We start from the raw sequence: 13,227 nt of genomic DNA on the forward strand, positions 1-13,227 counted from the left end.
GCTCAAATTGGACTTTTTTGTACAGTACTGGTCTGCCACTGCTCCCTCAATGGTGGTGGAGAGTCTTAAGTGCCAGCGGGGGTGAGGGTCTTTACGGTTGCTGAGAAAGAACAAGGGGAATCATCACACTGCTGCCCCTGTTAGAGGGAGGCTGAGTCCACATCTGCCCCACTCCCTGTCCCCACCCCTGCTGGGCCTCTCTCTGCCAGAATAGAGTGAGGGCAGGGGCCTGAGCAGGACCCCTCCTTTGCTCCTCACCCCTGACTGGGGGCATCTTGCCAGTCTTTCAGGCTGCACCAACCATGCCCCAGCAAATAATCAGGCGGGTATGGTGACAGCTGAGGCTTAAAGACCTGCGCAGTCTGGCTCCATGCCAACTCCCTAGCGGCGCCCAGTCCAGTGCTGGGGGCGGGGAAGGCAGGGGACCTCTTCCAGCCCACTGGTGCCCGGACCATCCTCCACTGCTGTCTTCTTGTCCTCAGAGACCACCCAGTCCACCTCTAAGGTTTACATGGGGGAGGCAGAGGTTGAGGCCAGGGGCAGAGGCCTGGAGTGAGTCCCTGGTCCTGGGTCTTGGTGGTATCAATGTGGCCAGTGCCTCTGCAGAGGTGACAGGAGACTGGCTGGGCAGGTGGGAGGGCTGCCAGGGCTGGGTGGGGAGACACATGATGGGTTGGTGGGGGCCTGGGAGAGGCAGGGTGCTCCAGGTGTCAGGATGATTTGGGAGCAATAAACCACGATGGTGCCTCTGTGTGAGTTCAGTTTAAGGCAGAGAGAGGTTAGGGGGCCCACCTGGTGTCAGCACAGCGTACTACCTCAGAGTCCTGCCTGCCCTGGGTCCCCAGCACTGACCCCTCCAACCCTAGCAATGGGGGGCATTTAAAATGCTTGGAATGGAGGGTGCGGATCAAACCCCAGCATGACCCCACCCCTTCATTCACACCAGCCACACCTTTCCAAGGCCCCATCCCATGTACTCAGGGAGACAGATCATTGGACTCAGCTGCTTGCTGGGATCTGGGGGAGTGGTAGGGCCCTACCCTACTTCCAGCTGTCTCAGAAATCCCGCACTCAACCAAGTTCTTGGACAGAGAGAAGGGGAGGGAGCAGAATTCCAAATCAGGGTCCCTCTTCAAACAAAGTACGCCACTGTACACCCCAAGTCCCCGTCATCAGCTCGGTGGAATATGGTCCCTCTGTGGTCTCAGAATGAAGTAAGGGAAAGGCATCTGGGGACATGGAGCTCGGGGCCAGTGCCTGGGGACAAGCAACCACCAGCAGCCCCCACAGGGCGAAATCGGAGCCTGGGTAACCTCCAGGCCCAGATTCCGCCTCAGGGCAGCTCCCTTTGGGCCCGGGCAGCTCCCTTTGGGCCCTGCCCCAGTCCCCTGCGAGTCTCCGCAGGAGCTCCGCTGAGCTGGGAGTGGGAAGCAAGAGAGGGGCTGGGCTGAGGTGGGTCGACTGGAAGGGACGTGCTGAGGGGAAGTGAAAGGGGAGGAGGCGGCAGAGAAGCTGAAGGGGTGGGAGGTCCCCGGGAGGAGAACTGGAGAGGGCCAGACGGGGCGTCACGGGTGAAGGGGAGGGTCTGCGAAAGGGGTCGTGAGGGAGGTGGGGCTGAGGCTGTGTTAGGAGGTCTGGGAGTCTCAGGGTTTCAGGAAGGTGGACAGGAGGTTCGGGGGTTGTCAGGTTTCTGGATGAGGTTCTTAGGCTTTCCGGGCTCGGGGGCCTCGGGATGAGGGACGACTCGGGCTGGAGAAAGGCTGTCCACGTCCCCGAGTTTGAGCGCGTCTAAGATTTCTGGGCACGAGATCTCGGCCCGGGCGCCACCGTGGGCCGGCTCACCTGTAGACGTCGGTCCAGAGGTAGGTGCCCAGCACGTACACCGCCTCCACGCGGCTCCCGTACTGCAGCCGCACGGTCCGCTCGCTCAGCATCCTCCCCGCCGCAGTGCCCGCGCTCGCTGGTCCGGGGCCGCCGGGAGCACCTGCAGCAGGTGCGCCTTCTCTAGCAGCCTGCGCCCCACAGCCCCGCGCGCGGCCTTATCCGTGAGCTGGTGGGCGGGGAGTGGGCGTGGCGGCCCGCCTCAGTCCTCTCGCAGTGGGCTGTGGGCCTGTTCGTCAAGTGTGGTCCTGCCCCCAACTCGTCCCGCCCCCCTGCTGTCGCGGTGAAGTCGTCAAAGCCAGTTTGGTGCTTTCCGTGGTTGGTTTGCTCATTCATTCGTTCAACAAACCTAAGGTGGGCGCCCAGGTGTTGGGCGCCAGGACGCAGGGCCCTGACTCCCCTCCTGACGCTCCAGCCAAGTGGGGCAGAAAATGCCAATGTGGGAGCACAAAGAGAGTGCCCTAACCCAGCCTAGGGTCCTGGAAGCCTTTTCAGAGAAGATGCCCGAGCCTTCTTGAAGGAGGCGTTAGCAAACTAAAGGCGAGGAGAGGGAGCCGCCTGTGTAAAGCCGGATGCAGCCCGATACCCTCACCCCCCACGTCAGATGGATCTCACCATAGGGAAAATGGGAAGCAGCGGTGGGGGTGGGGGTGGGGAACCCGGCAGCTGAAGGAACCAGGACGCCAAGCCAAGTCATTGGAGGGTAGGAGGTGGGACCTTGGAGTGGCTGCCTCAGCGAGTCGTGATCGGGTGTGCTGTGAAATGGTTCGCTCTGGCTGCCCCCACTTCCCCTGGACAGGAGGCTGGGCTGGGGAGGAGAAAGGAAGGCCCTGGCTGTGGCTAGGGCTGGAGGAGCGGGAATTGATCCGGCCACTGCTTATGGGCTGGGAGTTCAATGGCACCTGGTGACTGACAGGATATGTGGGTTGAGGGAGAGGGGAGGGGCAAGGATTAGGACCCCAGTTCTGGCCTGGGCCACCAAGGGAAGAGGAGTGCTACACAGAGCGACAGGTGCAGGGTGACAATCAGTGTGGGCCTGAGCCAGCCCCACCTGCATCCCAGCCCTTCCCCTCTGACCCAAGCCAAGTGCTGTTCAGACACATATGTCACCCCTGTGATCTTTGGTAGGTGAGGACAAAAACTGAGGGTGGGTGGCAGAGACCGTGGAAGGGAAGGAGTGGGGTGGAGGGGATGCGTGTTTGGGAAGGAGTTAGAGCTGATGGAAGATGAACCTGCAAGAAGGGGTGACCCCGGACAAGAAGAGTGAGGCCCATGAGTGCCCAGTGCTGACATACCCAGCCCCTGGACTCCGACCTTCTCCCCAACAAGGCCCAAATTAGGAGGTGGTGAAGAGCCCAGCTGCTTCTGAGTGGCGGGGATTTGGGAGGAATGTGGGTGGAGAAGAGGGAAGGCCCAAGTGTTTTTTTTTTTTTTTTTGAGATGGAGTTTCGCTCTTGTTACCCCGGCTGGAGTGCAATGACGCGACCTCGGCTCACCGTAACCTCCACCTCCTGGGTTCAGGCAATTCTCCTGCCTCAGCCTCCCTAGTAGCTGGGATTACAGGCATGCGCCACCATATCTGGCTCATTTTGTATTTTTAGTACAGATAGGGTTTCAACATGTTGACTAGGCTGGTTTTGAACTCCTGACCTCAGATGATCCACCCGCTTTGGCCTCCCAAAGTGCTGGGATTATAGGAGTGAGCCACCATGCCCAGCAGAGGCCAGCAACTTCTGATGGGCTCCTGGCACCTGGCTGAGCACATCTTCCATCAGGAGGAATCTCTTGGGTGGTCACCTGCCAAACTGGGACAAAATGTGTGGTTTGGAAAGACTTCGAGATGCCCCCAGAGGTGGGCTCGTGTCTGGGCACCCTTCTGCCCTGAGTCACTTTGGAGCCCTTACTGTGTGGCAGATAATGGGCACCCACTGGGGTTCTCACTTTCCTGGGGTCTACCTTTCATTTCACCCATGGGGAGACTGGGCCAGAGTTGGGGAGGACACTGTGCCCCACGATGACAGAGGCCGGGGGCAGCTCATGACGGGATGTTGGGCAGGGTAGTGATAACATGGGGCCGTGATGCCCAGGGAAGCAGGAATAAGGTCGGGCACTTGCTGCGTTCTTTCTGTGGGTCAGGCCCTGTTCCAAGCAGCACTTTTCGTGTATTAGAGTTAGATCACTGAACCCTCTCAGTAATTCCGCCGCTATACAGATGAAGACAGTGAGCTCTGAGGAGGTGGGGGGATTGACTCCGGGTTGCAAAGCTCCTAAGAGTAGCAGAAGGAGGAACTTGCAGGGCCACTGGGGAAGCAAGGGCAAGGCTGGGTGAGGGCAGGAGCGGAAAGCTGTCTGTGCTTTGTAGATGAGGGAGCTGCACTCTGCTTTGGTACAGCCTCAAGCCCATGTGCCTTGCCATTCAGATTCCCATTTTCTGCCTCTGAAATAACTGATTCCCCAGCACAGTGTAAGGATGGTATCAAATGAGACAATAAGATGTGGGAAACACTGGCACAGAGCCGGGCACAAGGCTGAAGAAATGAAGCCCCCTCTGCTCAAAAACCCAGCTGAGACCTGGCCACCCACCCTCAGGGCTCCTGCCCTGGCTCAGGCCATCATGTTGGACCCAGAGCCTGGTTGATGGGCCAGGAGTTTCCTGGCGCCCAGAGGTTTAAAATAGCTGAAGTGGTCACAGCTGTTGGTGGATTCAGGGCCGGAGGTCTCATGCATCACGGCTGCTCCCGCTGCTCCCCTGGGGTCCAGAAGAGCCACAGAGCATCTCACGGGGCCTTTTGGGGACTTAGGTCAGGCCAGTTCCTGGCACTCACCCACATCCACCCCTCCAACACCCGCCCCTGCCAAGCCTGCGGGCAGAGTGCCTGGGCTGGGAGGGGCCCTTTTGAGCAGTTTTCTGTTCGGTTCCTTTACTGGGCATGGGGGTCTCTGTGCCAGGCCTTGGGGGAACCTGGGAGACCACTCAAACATCGGCAGGCCTGCTTTGAGGAAACCAAGAACTCACCAAGGGCACCGTACATGCAAGAATTTAAAAAGAAAAAAGAAATGCAACAGTATTACCTGATCATTGTGGAAAAGCTAAAAAAAATACAATCACCTGTGACCCTAGTTCCAGAGATCAGTCGGAATCTATGTGCATATGATCTGGCTGGGCTGCCCAGAGGTGGATCGACGCTGCTGTGGGTGAGGACATTTCCTGAGCCCTGTGCCGTGCCAGGAGCCGTTCTGAGAGCTTCACACATCTCAGCCCATTTAATCCTCGAGACAACCCTGTGAGGTGGGAGCTATTATTATCTTCAATTTGCACAGAGACACCAACCACCCTGGCAGTGAAGATCGTGGCCTTTGGTCTTGGTGGACCTGGGGTCAAGTCTGGCTCTGCCCCTCACTAGCTGCGGGCCTCTCTGGGCCTGTTTCTTCTGTAAAGGAGATACTAGGAATTGTTTTAAGGAACAAGGTGATACCCAGTAAACGACTCTGCACATCGTGGCCTGGCACAGACCCAGGCTCCAGTAGACAGTAGTTATTTTCTATGCATATATAGTTATTTGAAATTTTCGTAAACAGGGGCTTCTGACTACATGCTGTTTTAGAACATACTTCAACGCTTCTACAATGTGAGAGGCTGGGCTGGCTGTGGCCAGGTCACACAGAGCCTTGTGAGTTGTGGACAAGGCTTTTGGGCTTTATTTTTATGGGGTCATGGGGAAGCCTGGGAAGGACTTTGGAAGGTGTCAATGGCACGATGTGTGCTTTAGGAGAATCACTCTGGCTGCTGTGGGCAGCCAAATTCAACAGGAATTCTGGCAGGAGACCAGAGAAAGGAGGGGGTCGGGGTCTGGGCCATGGATCCCCAAAGCAACCCTTCTGTGCTTAGGGACCTTGCCAACCCCTGACTCTGCACTCTGGGGACCTGCAGGCACACGCTCAAGAGCACATCCCCATAACCCTGGCCCTACCTGGCAACCTCATATTCCCTTTCCCCTGACAAAGCCCACCCTTTGGTCCCATTCCCTTGAGAGCAGTCTCTGGATGGGGGCGTTGATTCAACCTCTGCCTCAGCTCTCAATCCTGAGAGACGGCACTTGGAGGGAGGGAAGGGCTGGGGTGTTCCGTTGTTCCAATGCTGCGTGAGTTTGGAACGAGGACGTCATGTGTGTTCTGTGCACTGCATCCCCTTGGAGGACATTTATACATGCAGAGAGAGAGGTTTATTTTAAGAAATTAGCTTGTATGATTGTGGGGCTGGCAATTCTGAAATTTGTAGATCTGGCCAGTCAGAAATGAGGGAAGAATTAATGTCGTGGTCTTTTTTTTTTTTTTTTAAATTTGAGATGGAGACTTGCTCTGTTGCCCAGGCTGGAGCGTAGTGGTGCGATCTCGGCTCACTGCAACCTCTGTCTCCCAGGTTCAAAAGATTCTTCTACCTCAGCCTCCTGAGTAGCTGACATTACAGGTGCCTGCCACTACACTTAGCTAATTTTTGCATTTTTAGTAGAGATGGGGTTTCACCACATTGGCCTGGTTGGTCTCAAACTCCTGACCTCAGACGATCCACCCTCCACAGCCTCCCAAAGTGCTGGGATTACAGGCGTGAACCACTGTACCTGGCCTATGTTGCAGTCTTAAGTCTGAAATCTACAGGTTGGAAACAGCAGAGTTGCTATGTTGCATTCTGATGGCTGAATAGCCTCTTCTTTGGGAAACCTCAGTCTTTGCTCTTAAGATCTTCAACTGATTGGATGTGGCCCACACACATTTTAAGAGAACAATCCTTTACTCAAAGTCTGCTGATTTAAATGTTTATCACATCCGAACACTATCTTCACATCTAGACTGGCGTTTGACTAGATGACAGGGTGCCATAGCCTGGCCAACTTGACACAGAAAATTAACCATCACCATGCCGAAAGATGGCCCAAGGTTTTGATTCATTAGTTCGCCATTTATGGAGCATTTATTTCTTGCCAGGCACCTGTGCTAAGCACTTTGCGTATGTATCCCACTGAATCCTTGCTACAACCCCAGAAGTAAGTATTTTTATTACCCTTAGTTTATACTTCCAAGGGTAAGGTGACTTGTCCAGCCCAGAGTTCTATCCCTAGTCAGTGAAGCAAAGCTGGAAAGGTGAACTCTGGAGAAGATGTAATAAGCCAGTTGTCTGAAGGGCTGCTAGGGGGTCAGAGTAAGCCTGTGAGGTCCTAGACCCGTGCTGTCCACCATGTAGCCACTGCCGCATGAGGTTACTGAGCACTTGAAATGTGGCTGATTGGAACTGACATGTGCTGTAGGTGTAAACAGTGGTCCCCAACCTTTTTGGCCCCATGGAACGGTTTTGTGGAAGACAGTTTTCCAAAGATGGTGGTTGTGGGGATGGTTTCAGGATGGTTGAAGTGGATTCCATTTATTGTGGACTTTATTTCTATATTATTACATCGTAATATATAATGAAATAATTCTACAACTCACCATAATGTAGAATCAGGGGATCCTTGAGCTTGTTTCCCTGCAACTAGACGGCCCCATCTGGGGGTGGTGGGAGACAGTGACAGATCAGCAGGCATTAGATTCTCATAAGGAGCACACAACCGAGATCCTGCGCATGAGCAGTTCACAATAGGGACCGTGCTCTGATGAGAATCTAAAGATGAAGCTTTGCTTGCTAGCCCACCGCTCACCTCTTGCTCTGCGCCTGGTTCCTAATAGGCCACAGACCCGTAATGGTTCATAACTGGGGGGTTGGGGACTCTGGTGTAAAATACACACAGATTTCAAAGAATTGGAAGGAGAAAAAGAAGATAATTTAAAAAATAATTGACTCCATGTCATACTATGGTGAATGTATTTCATTAAATGAAAAAGTATTATTAGCTGGATGTGGTCGCTGATGCCTGTAATCCCAACACGTTGGGAGGCTGAGGCGGGAGGATCACTTACATTCAGGAGTTTGAGATGAGCTTGGGCAACATAGCAAGACCCTGTCTCTCTAAAAAAATTTAAAACTTAGCCAGTCATGTTGGTGCACTCCCTGTATTCCCAGCTACTTGGGAGGCCAAGGTGTGGGGAATCTCTTGAGCCCAGGAGGTTGAGGCTGCAGTGACCAGTGACTGTGCCACTGCATGCCAGCCTTGGCAACAGATCAAGACCCTGTTTCAAACAAAAACAAGCAAGTGAAAGCCCAAAGATGTGTTGTTGAAATTAATCATACCTATTTATTTCAGCTTTTAAAAAGATGTGGCTACTGGAAAATGTGGTTACCTGTGAGGCACACATTTGTGGTTCGAATCAGTTTTCTTTTTCTTTTGAGACAGGGTCTCACTTTGTCACCCAGGCTGGAGTGTAGTGGTGTGATCTTGGCTCACTGCAACCTGTGCCTCCCGGGTTCAATCCATTCTCATACCTCAGCCTCCAGGGTAGCTAGGACTACAGGCCTGCACCACCTATGCCCGGCTAGTTTTTGTATTTTTAGTAGAGATGGGGTTTCGCCATGTTGGCTAGGCTGGTCAAGAGCTCTTAACCTCAAGTGATCCGCTGGCCTCGGCCTCCCGAAGTCCTGGGATTACAGGCGTGAGACACCGTGCCTTGCTGGTTTGCATAATTTTTCTATGGGCAGTGCAGATCCAAACGCCTCTAAACGGTTAGACAGGAACTTGTTCATGATTGTTCTGGATTGAGCCTGGGCACAGTAGATAAACATTTGGTGAAGAGAGTGGAAGTGCTTCGGAGTTCCCAGAGGACAGCCGTGGGGTTAACAGCAAGAAGAGCTAAAACAGGGAAGGGAAAACGCGAAGGCTGCAAGACGCGGAGACCACGAGGTGGCGCCAGATCCCTATCTTGGAAGCAGGGAGGAGGCGGTTTTCTCGAGAGAGGCGGCCCTGCTCTTTTTCCTGGTAGTTTGGATCGGAATTCAGGGGCCACCTTTGCGTGAGGTCAGTGGCAGGTCCCTTACAGTGGGAACTTCTCACCAGACGGAGGGGCAACTGAAGCCCAGAGAAGGATGAATGGGGCCCAGAGAGGGGCAGTGACCGCCCCAAGGGCGCAGAGCCGGTCGTTAAAAGAGGGAGGTTTTTTGTGTCTCATCCTGTCTTGTTACCTCAATGCCTTTGTCCTGGGAGCCTGGGCCGTTGATTCGTTTTGATAAGCACTTAATAAACAAATCACAGAGTCAGGTGCTGTGCGGGTGGGAGTGGGGACACAGGTCCATCCTTATGAGCAACCCAGCAGGAGCAAAAGACAGGCACGGATGCATACACACATGCACACACATGTGAGCACTTACAGGCACCTCAATGCACGCACACACACGCACACACATATGCGCACGTGCATGCACGCACACGCACGCACACACACCCCATATGTACACGCACCCACACACGTGCACACATGCACACATGCAACACACGTGCACACACATACACACCCTTGTGTAGAAAGAACATCACGCAGGCATTTCTACCCACAGTGGAAGAAGGCGCTATAATTATTTCTGCCATACCCCATGAGGTGGTCACATTTTCCATTTCTAGAATCAGTCCACCTAGGTTGACATCCTCCTAGCCCTTCCTGGCTTAGGAGACCTCGGACAAGTCATCTCACTTGAGTCTCAGTTTTCTCATCTGTGAAATGGGGGTTAATCATGGCACCTCCTTCCGAGGTGGTTGTGATAGGCTTGGCACAATGGCTCATGCCTGTAATCCACTATTTTGGGAGGCCAAGGAGGATTGCTTGAGCCCAGGGGCTTGATACCTGCCTGGGCAACATGGCAAAACCCCATCTCTATGAAAAATACAAAAATTAGCTGGGTGTAATGGCGTGTGCCTGTAGTCCCAGCTACTCAGGAGGCTGAGGTAGGAGGATCGCTTGAGTCCATGGAGGCTGCAGTGAGCTAAGAGAGCACCACTGCACTCCAGCCTGGGTGACAGTGCAAAACCCTGTCTCAAACAAACAAACAAGATAATACATAGACAGGCCCAAGCACATAGAAAGTGCTCAGTCCATCCAGTCTGTGGTTTTAATGACCCTTACTCAAGGCTGCTGGTGGACAGTGCGGCAGCAAAGCCGTCTGCTAAATTCCTGGGAGGGGCCTCATGTGGTGGCTCATGGCTATAATCCTAGCACTTGGGAAGCAGAGGCAGGAGGATCACTTGAGCCCAGGAGTTCAAGACCAGCCTGAGCAACACAGACCCCATCTCTGAAAAAAAAAATTAAGTACCGGGGAGGGAATGCACAAGGGTCTGGGTGTGGGTTCCCCCGACACGGATCCTGAGACGTAAATTCAGCATCAGTTGTTCATTTGAGAGAAAGTCCCAGGAAATAGTGACGGTGGAGTGAGGAACTGAGACAGTGGAGATTAGGGAGTTGATAAAGAGTGCAGATAAAGCAACTGAGGGCCGTGGGCAACTGGAGCTTCATCCCATTGGGGATCTTTGGGACACTGTGGAGAAAGAAACTTAAGTGTTATTGCAGTGAGGAGTGAGGGAGGTGGGGTATGTATCCATCAGTCATGGGTCCAGGGCGGTGCCTGCATGGAGTAGGGTCGGGTAATTCCCCAGCACTCCGGGTCTGTTGCCCACAGGTAGAGAAAATCTTCAGGCAGAGATGCTGGTGCTGTTGGGAGTCAGGCTCTTGTGCACAACCTTGGCTTCAACAGAAGAGGAAAGTTTAATACTAGCTAAGGCAAGAAGGGAAGGCTTTATGGAGAAGGTGGCCTTTGAGCTCCCCTTTCAAGAATGGGTAGGAGTTTGACAAGCAGAGGCAGGGGAACGACATTCCTGGCAGGTGGCAGAGCACAGCCAAGTGAGGGGAGTGTGGAAGCGCAGGGTGGGTGGGGTGAATTGTAGGAGATTTGGGGTATAAGACCAAGAAAATAGGCCAGGAGCGGTGGCTCACGCCTGTAACCCCAGCACTTTGGGAGGCCAAGGTGGGTGGGTCATAAGGTCAGGAGTTTGAGACCAGCCTGGCCAAGATGGTGAAACCCCGTCTCTACTAAAAATACTAAAAAAATTAGCTGGGTGTTGTGATGGTCACCTGTAATCCCAGCTACTTGGGAGGCCGAGGCAAGAGAATTGCTTAAATCTGGGAGTTGGAGGTTGCAGTGAGCTGAGATTGCACCATTGCACTCCAGCCTGGGTGACGGAGCAGGACTCGGTCTCAAAAAAAAAGACCAAGAAAATAGTCTGGGGCTAAGCCATGGAGGCCTTGAGTGCCAGGCCAGAGAGCATTCTGGCTGGGTTCTGTGGGCGGGAGGGAGACGTGGAAGGGAGGACCCCTGACTGCTGGTGAGAATGGGTTTGAGGGATTCTGAGAGCAGGTGGGAGGCTGTGCTCTAGGTGACAAGTGAAGAGGCCCTGATGGGACAGTGGGACTGGCCTTTGAGAGAAGCAAACTGAAAGTTAAAGAATTTTCTGGGGCAGATTCTAGAGATCTTGGAGCGTGGGGACTTCTCTGCCCTTCCCCTGTTCAGAAGCCTCAGGTGAGCTCCTCCCTGAGCAATCTGCATGGCTGTGCCGTACACGCAGGTTCCAGCAGGAGGCGCCAGGAGAAAAGGCACCTGGTGCAGCCTCTTAGAGGTTAAGGAAGAAAGGAGAAAGGGGCTCACTCTGAGCAAGTAATTAAACAATCCCATTCTTTGGCGGGGCAGGGAGCTTGAGGTCTAGCAGGACGTATTGGAGAACCCTGGAGCTGCATTTAAATCCTAGTGCTGCCTTTACCTGTCTGTGCCTTGATGCCCCCATCTGTGAAATGGGGTGATAAAGTGTCTTCTTCCTATGGTTGTTATAAGAACGAAATGAGATAAAGCTCACAAATCCCATAGGAGGTATTTAGAAAAGGGTCGGTGTTGGTTTGCTGTTGTTATTGGTGGGCAGGAACTGAAGACAGGCACTACCCAAGCTGGCTGAAGCCAGCCTGGTCTGTCTGGATAAGAGCAAGTCACCAGGGCCTGGCTTGATGATGCGTGGGCTATTCAGACCTTGTAGTGACCCTAAGTCTCTGGGCAAGTGGGAGTCGGGGGCCAGCTTGTAATTTTCACAGCCATCATTACGTGAGACCAGCTTGGGCCCCATGAAACGCCGTCTCTACCAAGAATGCAAAAAAATTAGCGGGGCATGTTGGCGTGTGCCTGTGGTCGCAGCTACTCCGGAGGCTGAGGTGGGAAGATTGCTTGAGCCTGGGAGGTAGAGGTTCTAGTTGCAGTGAGTTGAGATTGGCCGCTGCACTCCGGCCTGAGACCCAGTCTCAAAAAAAAAAAAGATCTTCTTTGGTTTTCACAAATTAGTATTCTACTTACCATCATTTCAAATTTAACAATTCCACTTCAGCTTTGACTTCAGGTTAAAAATCTTCTTTTATGGACGAATTCCACTTTTTTTCTTTTATTTGTTAGAGATGGGGTCTTACTGTGTTACTCCAGCTAGTCCTGAACTCCAGGGCTCAAGTGCTGCTCCCGCCTTGGCCTCCTAAAGTGCTGGGATTCCAGGCATGAGCCACTGTGCCTGGCCTTTATGATTCCACTTCAGTGAGGTACCCATAATAGTCAGATTCACAGGGACAGAAAGTAGAAAGGAGGGTGCCCTGGGGGCTGATGAGAGAGGGGAGTCGTAAATTGTCGTTTAGTGGGCGTAGAATTCTGGTTTTGCAAGATGTGAAGAGTCTTGGAGATTGGCTGCATGTAACAGTGTGAATGTGTTAACACAGCTGAACTGCAGCTTACAAAGGGCTAAGATGGAACACTGTATGGCATATATATTTTATCACGATTAAAAATTTTAAAAAATCAGAAAAAGTATTCTTTTAAAATATAACAACTTTAGTGGGCCAGGTGTGGTGGCTCATGCTTGTAATCCCAGCACTTTGTGAGGCTGAGGCGGGTGGATCACCTGAGGTCAGGAGTTCGAGACCAGCCTGGACAACATGGTGAAACCCCATCGCTACTAAAAATATGCAAATTAGCTGGGTGTGGTGGCTCATGCCTGTAATCCCAGCTACTTGGGAGGCTGAGGCAGGAGAATTTCTTGAACCCGGCAGGCAGAGGTTGCAGTGAGCTGAGATCGCACCACCGCACTCCAGCCTGGGTGACAGAGTGAGACTCTGTCTCAGAAGGGAAAAAAATAACTTTAGAAATTATTATATAATTATTAAAATGATACAACTGAATATTTGGTTCCATTTACAATCTTAGCTAATTAGACATGCATGAAAATATAATTTCAAACCTGTTGGAACCCCCAAGACACTTCAGCCTTGAGAGAGATGTGACTGATGAGTCACATGCGGTTACACCTCTTGCTCCTCAGATTGTAGATTAACTCGCTTTCTTATTTTTCTTGTTCT

At 52.9% G+C, this 13,227-nt stretch overlaps 1 protein-coding gene across 1 annotated transcript in view; it reads right to left on the reverse strand.

Annotated features, from left to right (window-relative positions):
- PADI2 (peptidyl arginine deiminase 2) overlaps positions 1-2,014 on the reverse strand; it is a 52,978-nt gene extending 50,964 nt beyond the window's left edge. Inside the window, exon 1 of the mRNA XM_017974364.4 lies at positions 1,843-2,014. Coding sequence (XP_017829853.4) covers positions 1,843-1,934 — 92 coding nt within the window. The 5' untranslated portion in view covers positions 1,935-2,014. The remainder of the gene's footprint in view (positions 1-1,842) is intronic.
- Between the last annotated feature and the right edge of the window lie 11,213 nt (positions 2,015-13,227).

Source organism: Callithrix jacchus, chromosome 7, assembly GCF_049354715.1.
Source record: "Callithrix jacchus isolate 240 chromosome 7, calJac240_pri, whole genome shotgun sequence".
Taxonomy (NCBI): Eukaryota; Metazoa; Chordata; class Mammalia; order Primates; family Cebidae; genus Callithrix; species Callithrix jacchus.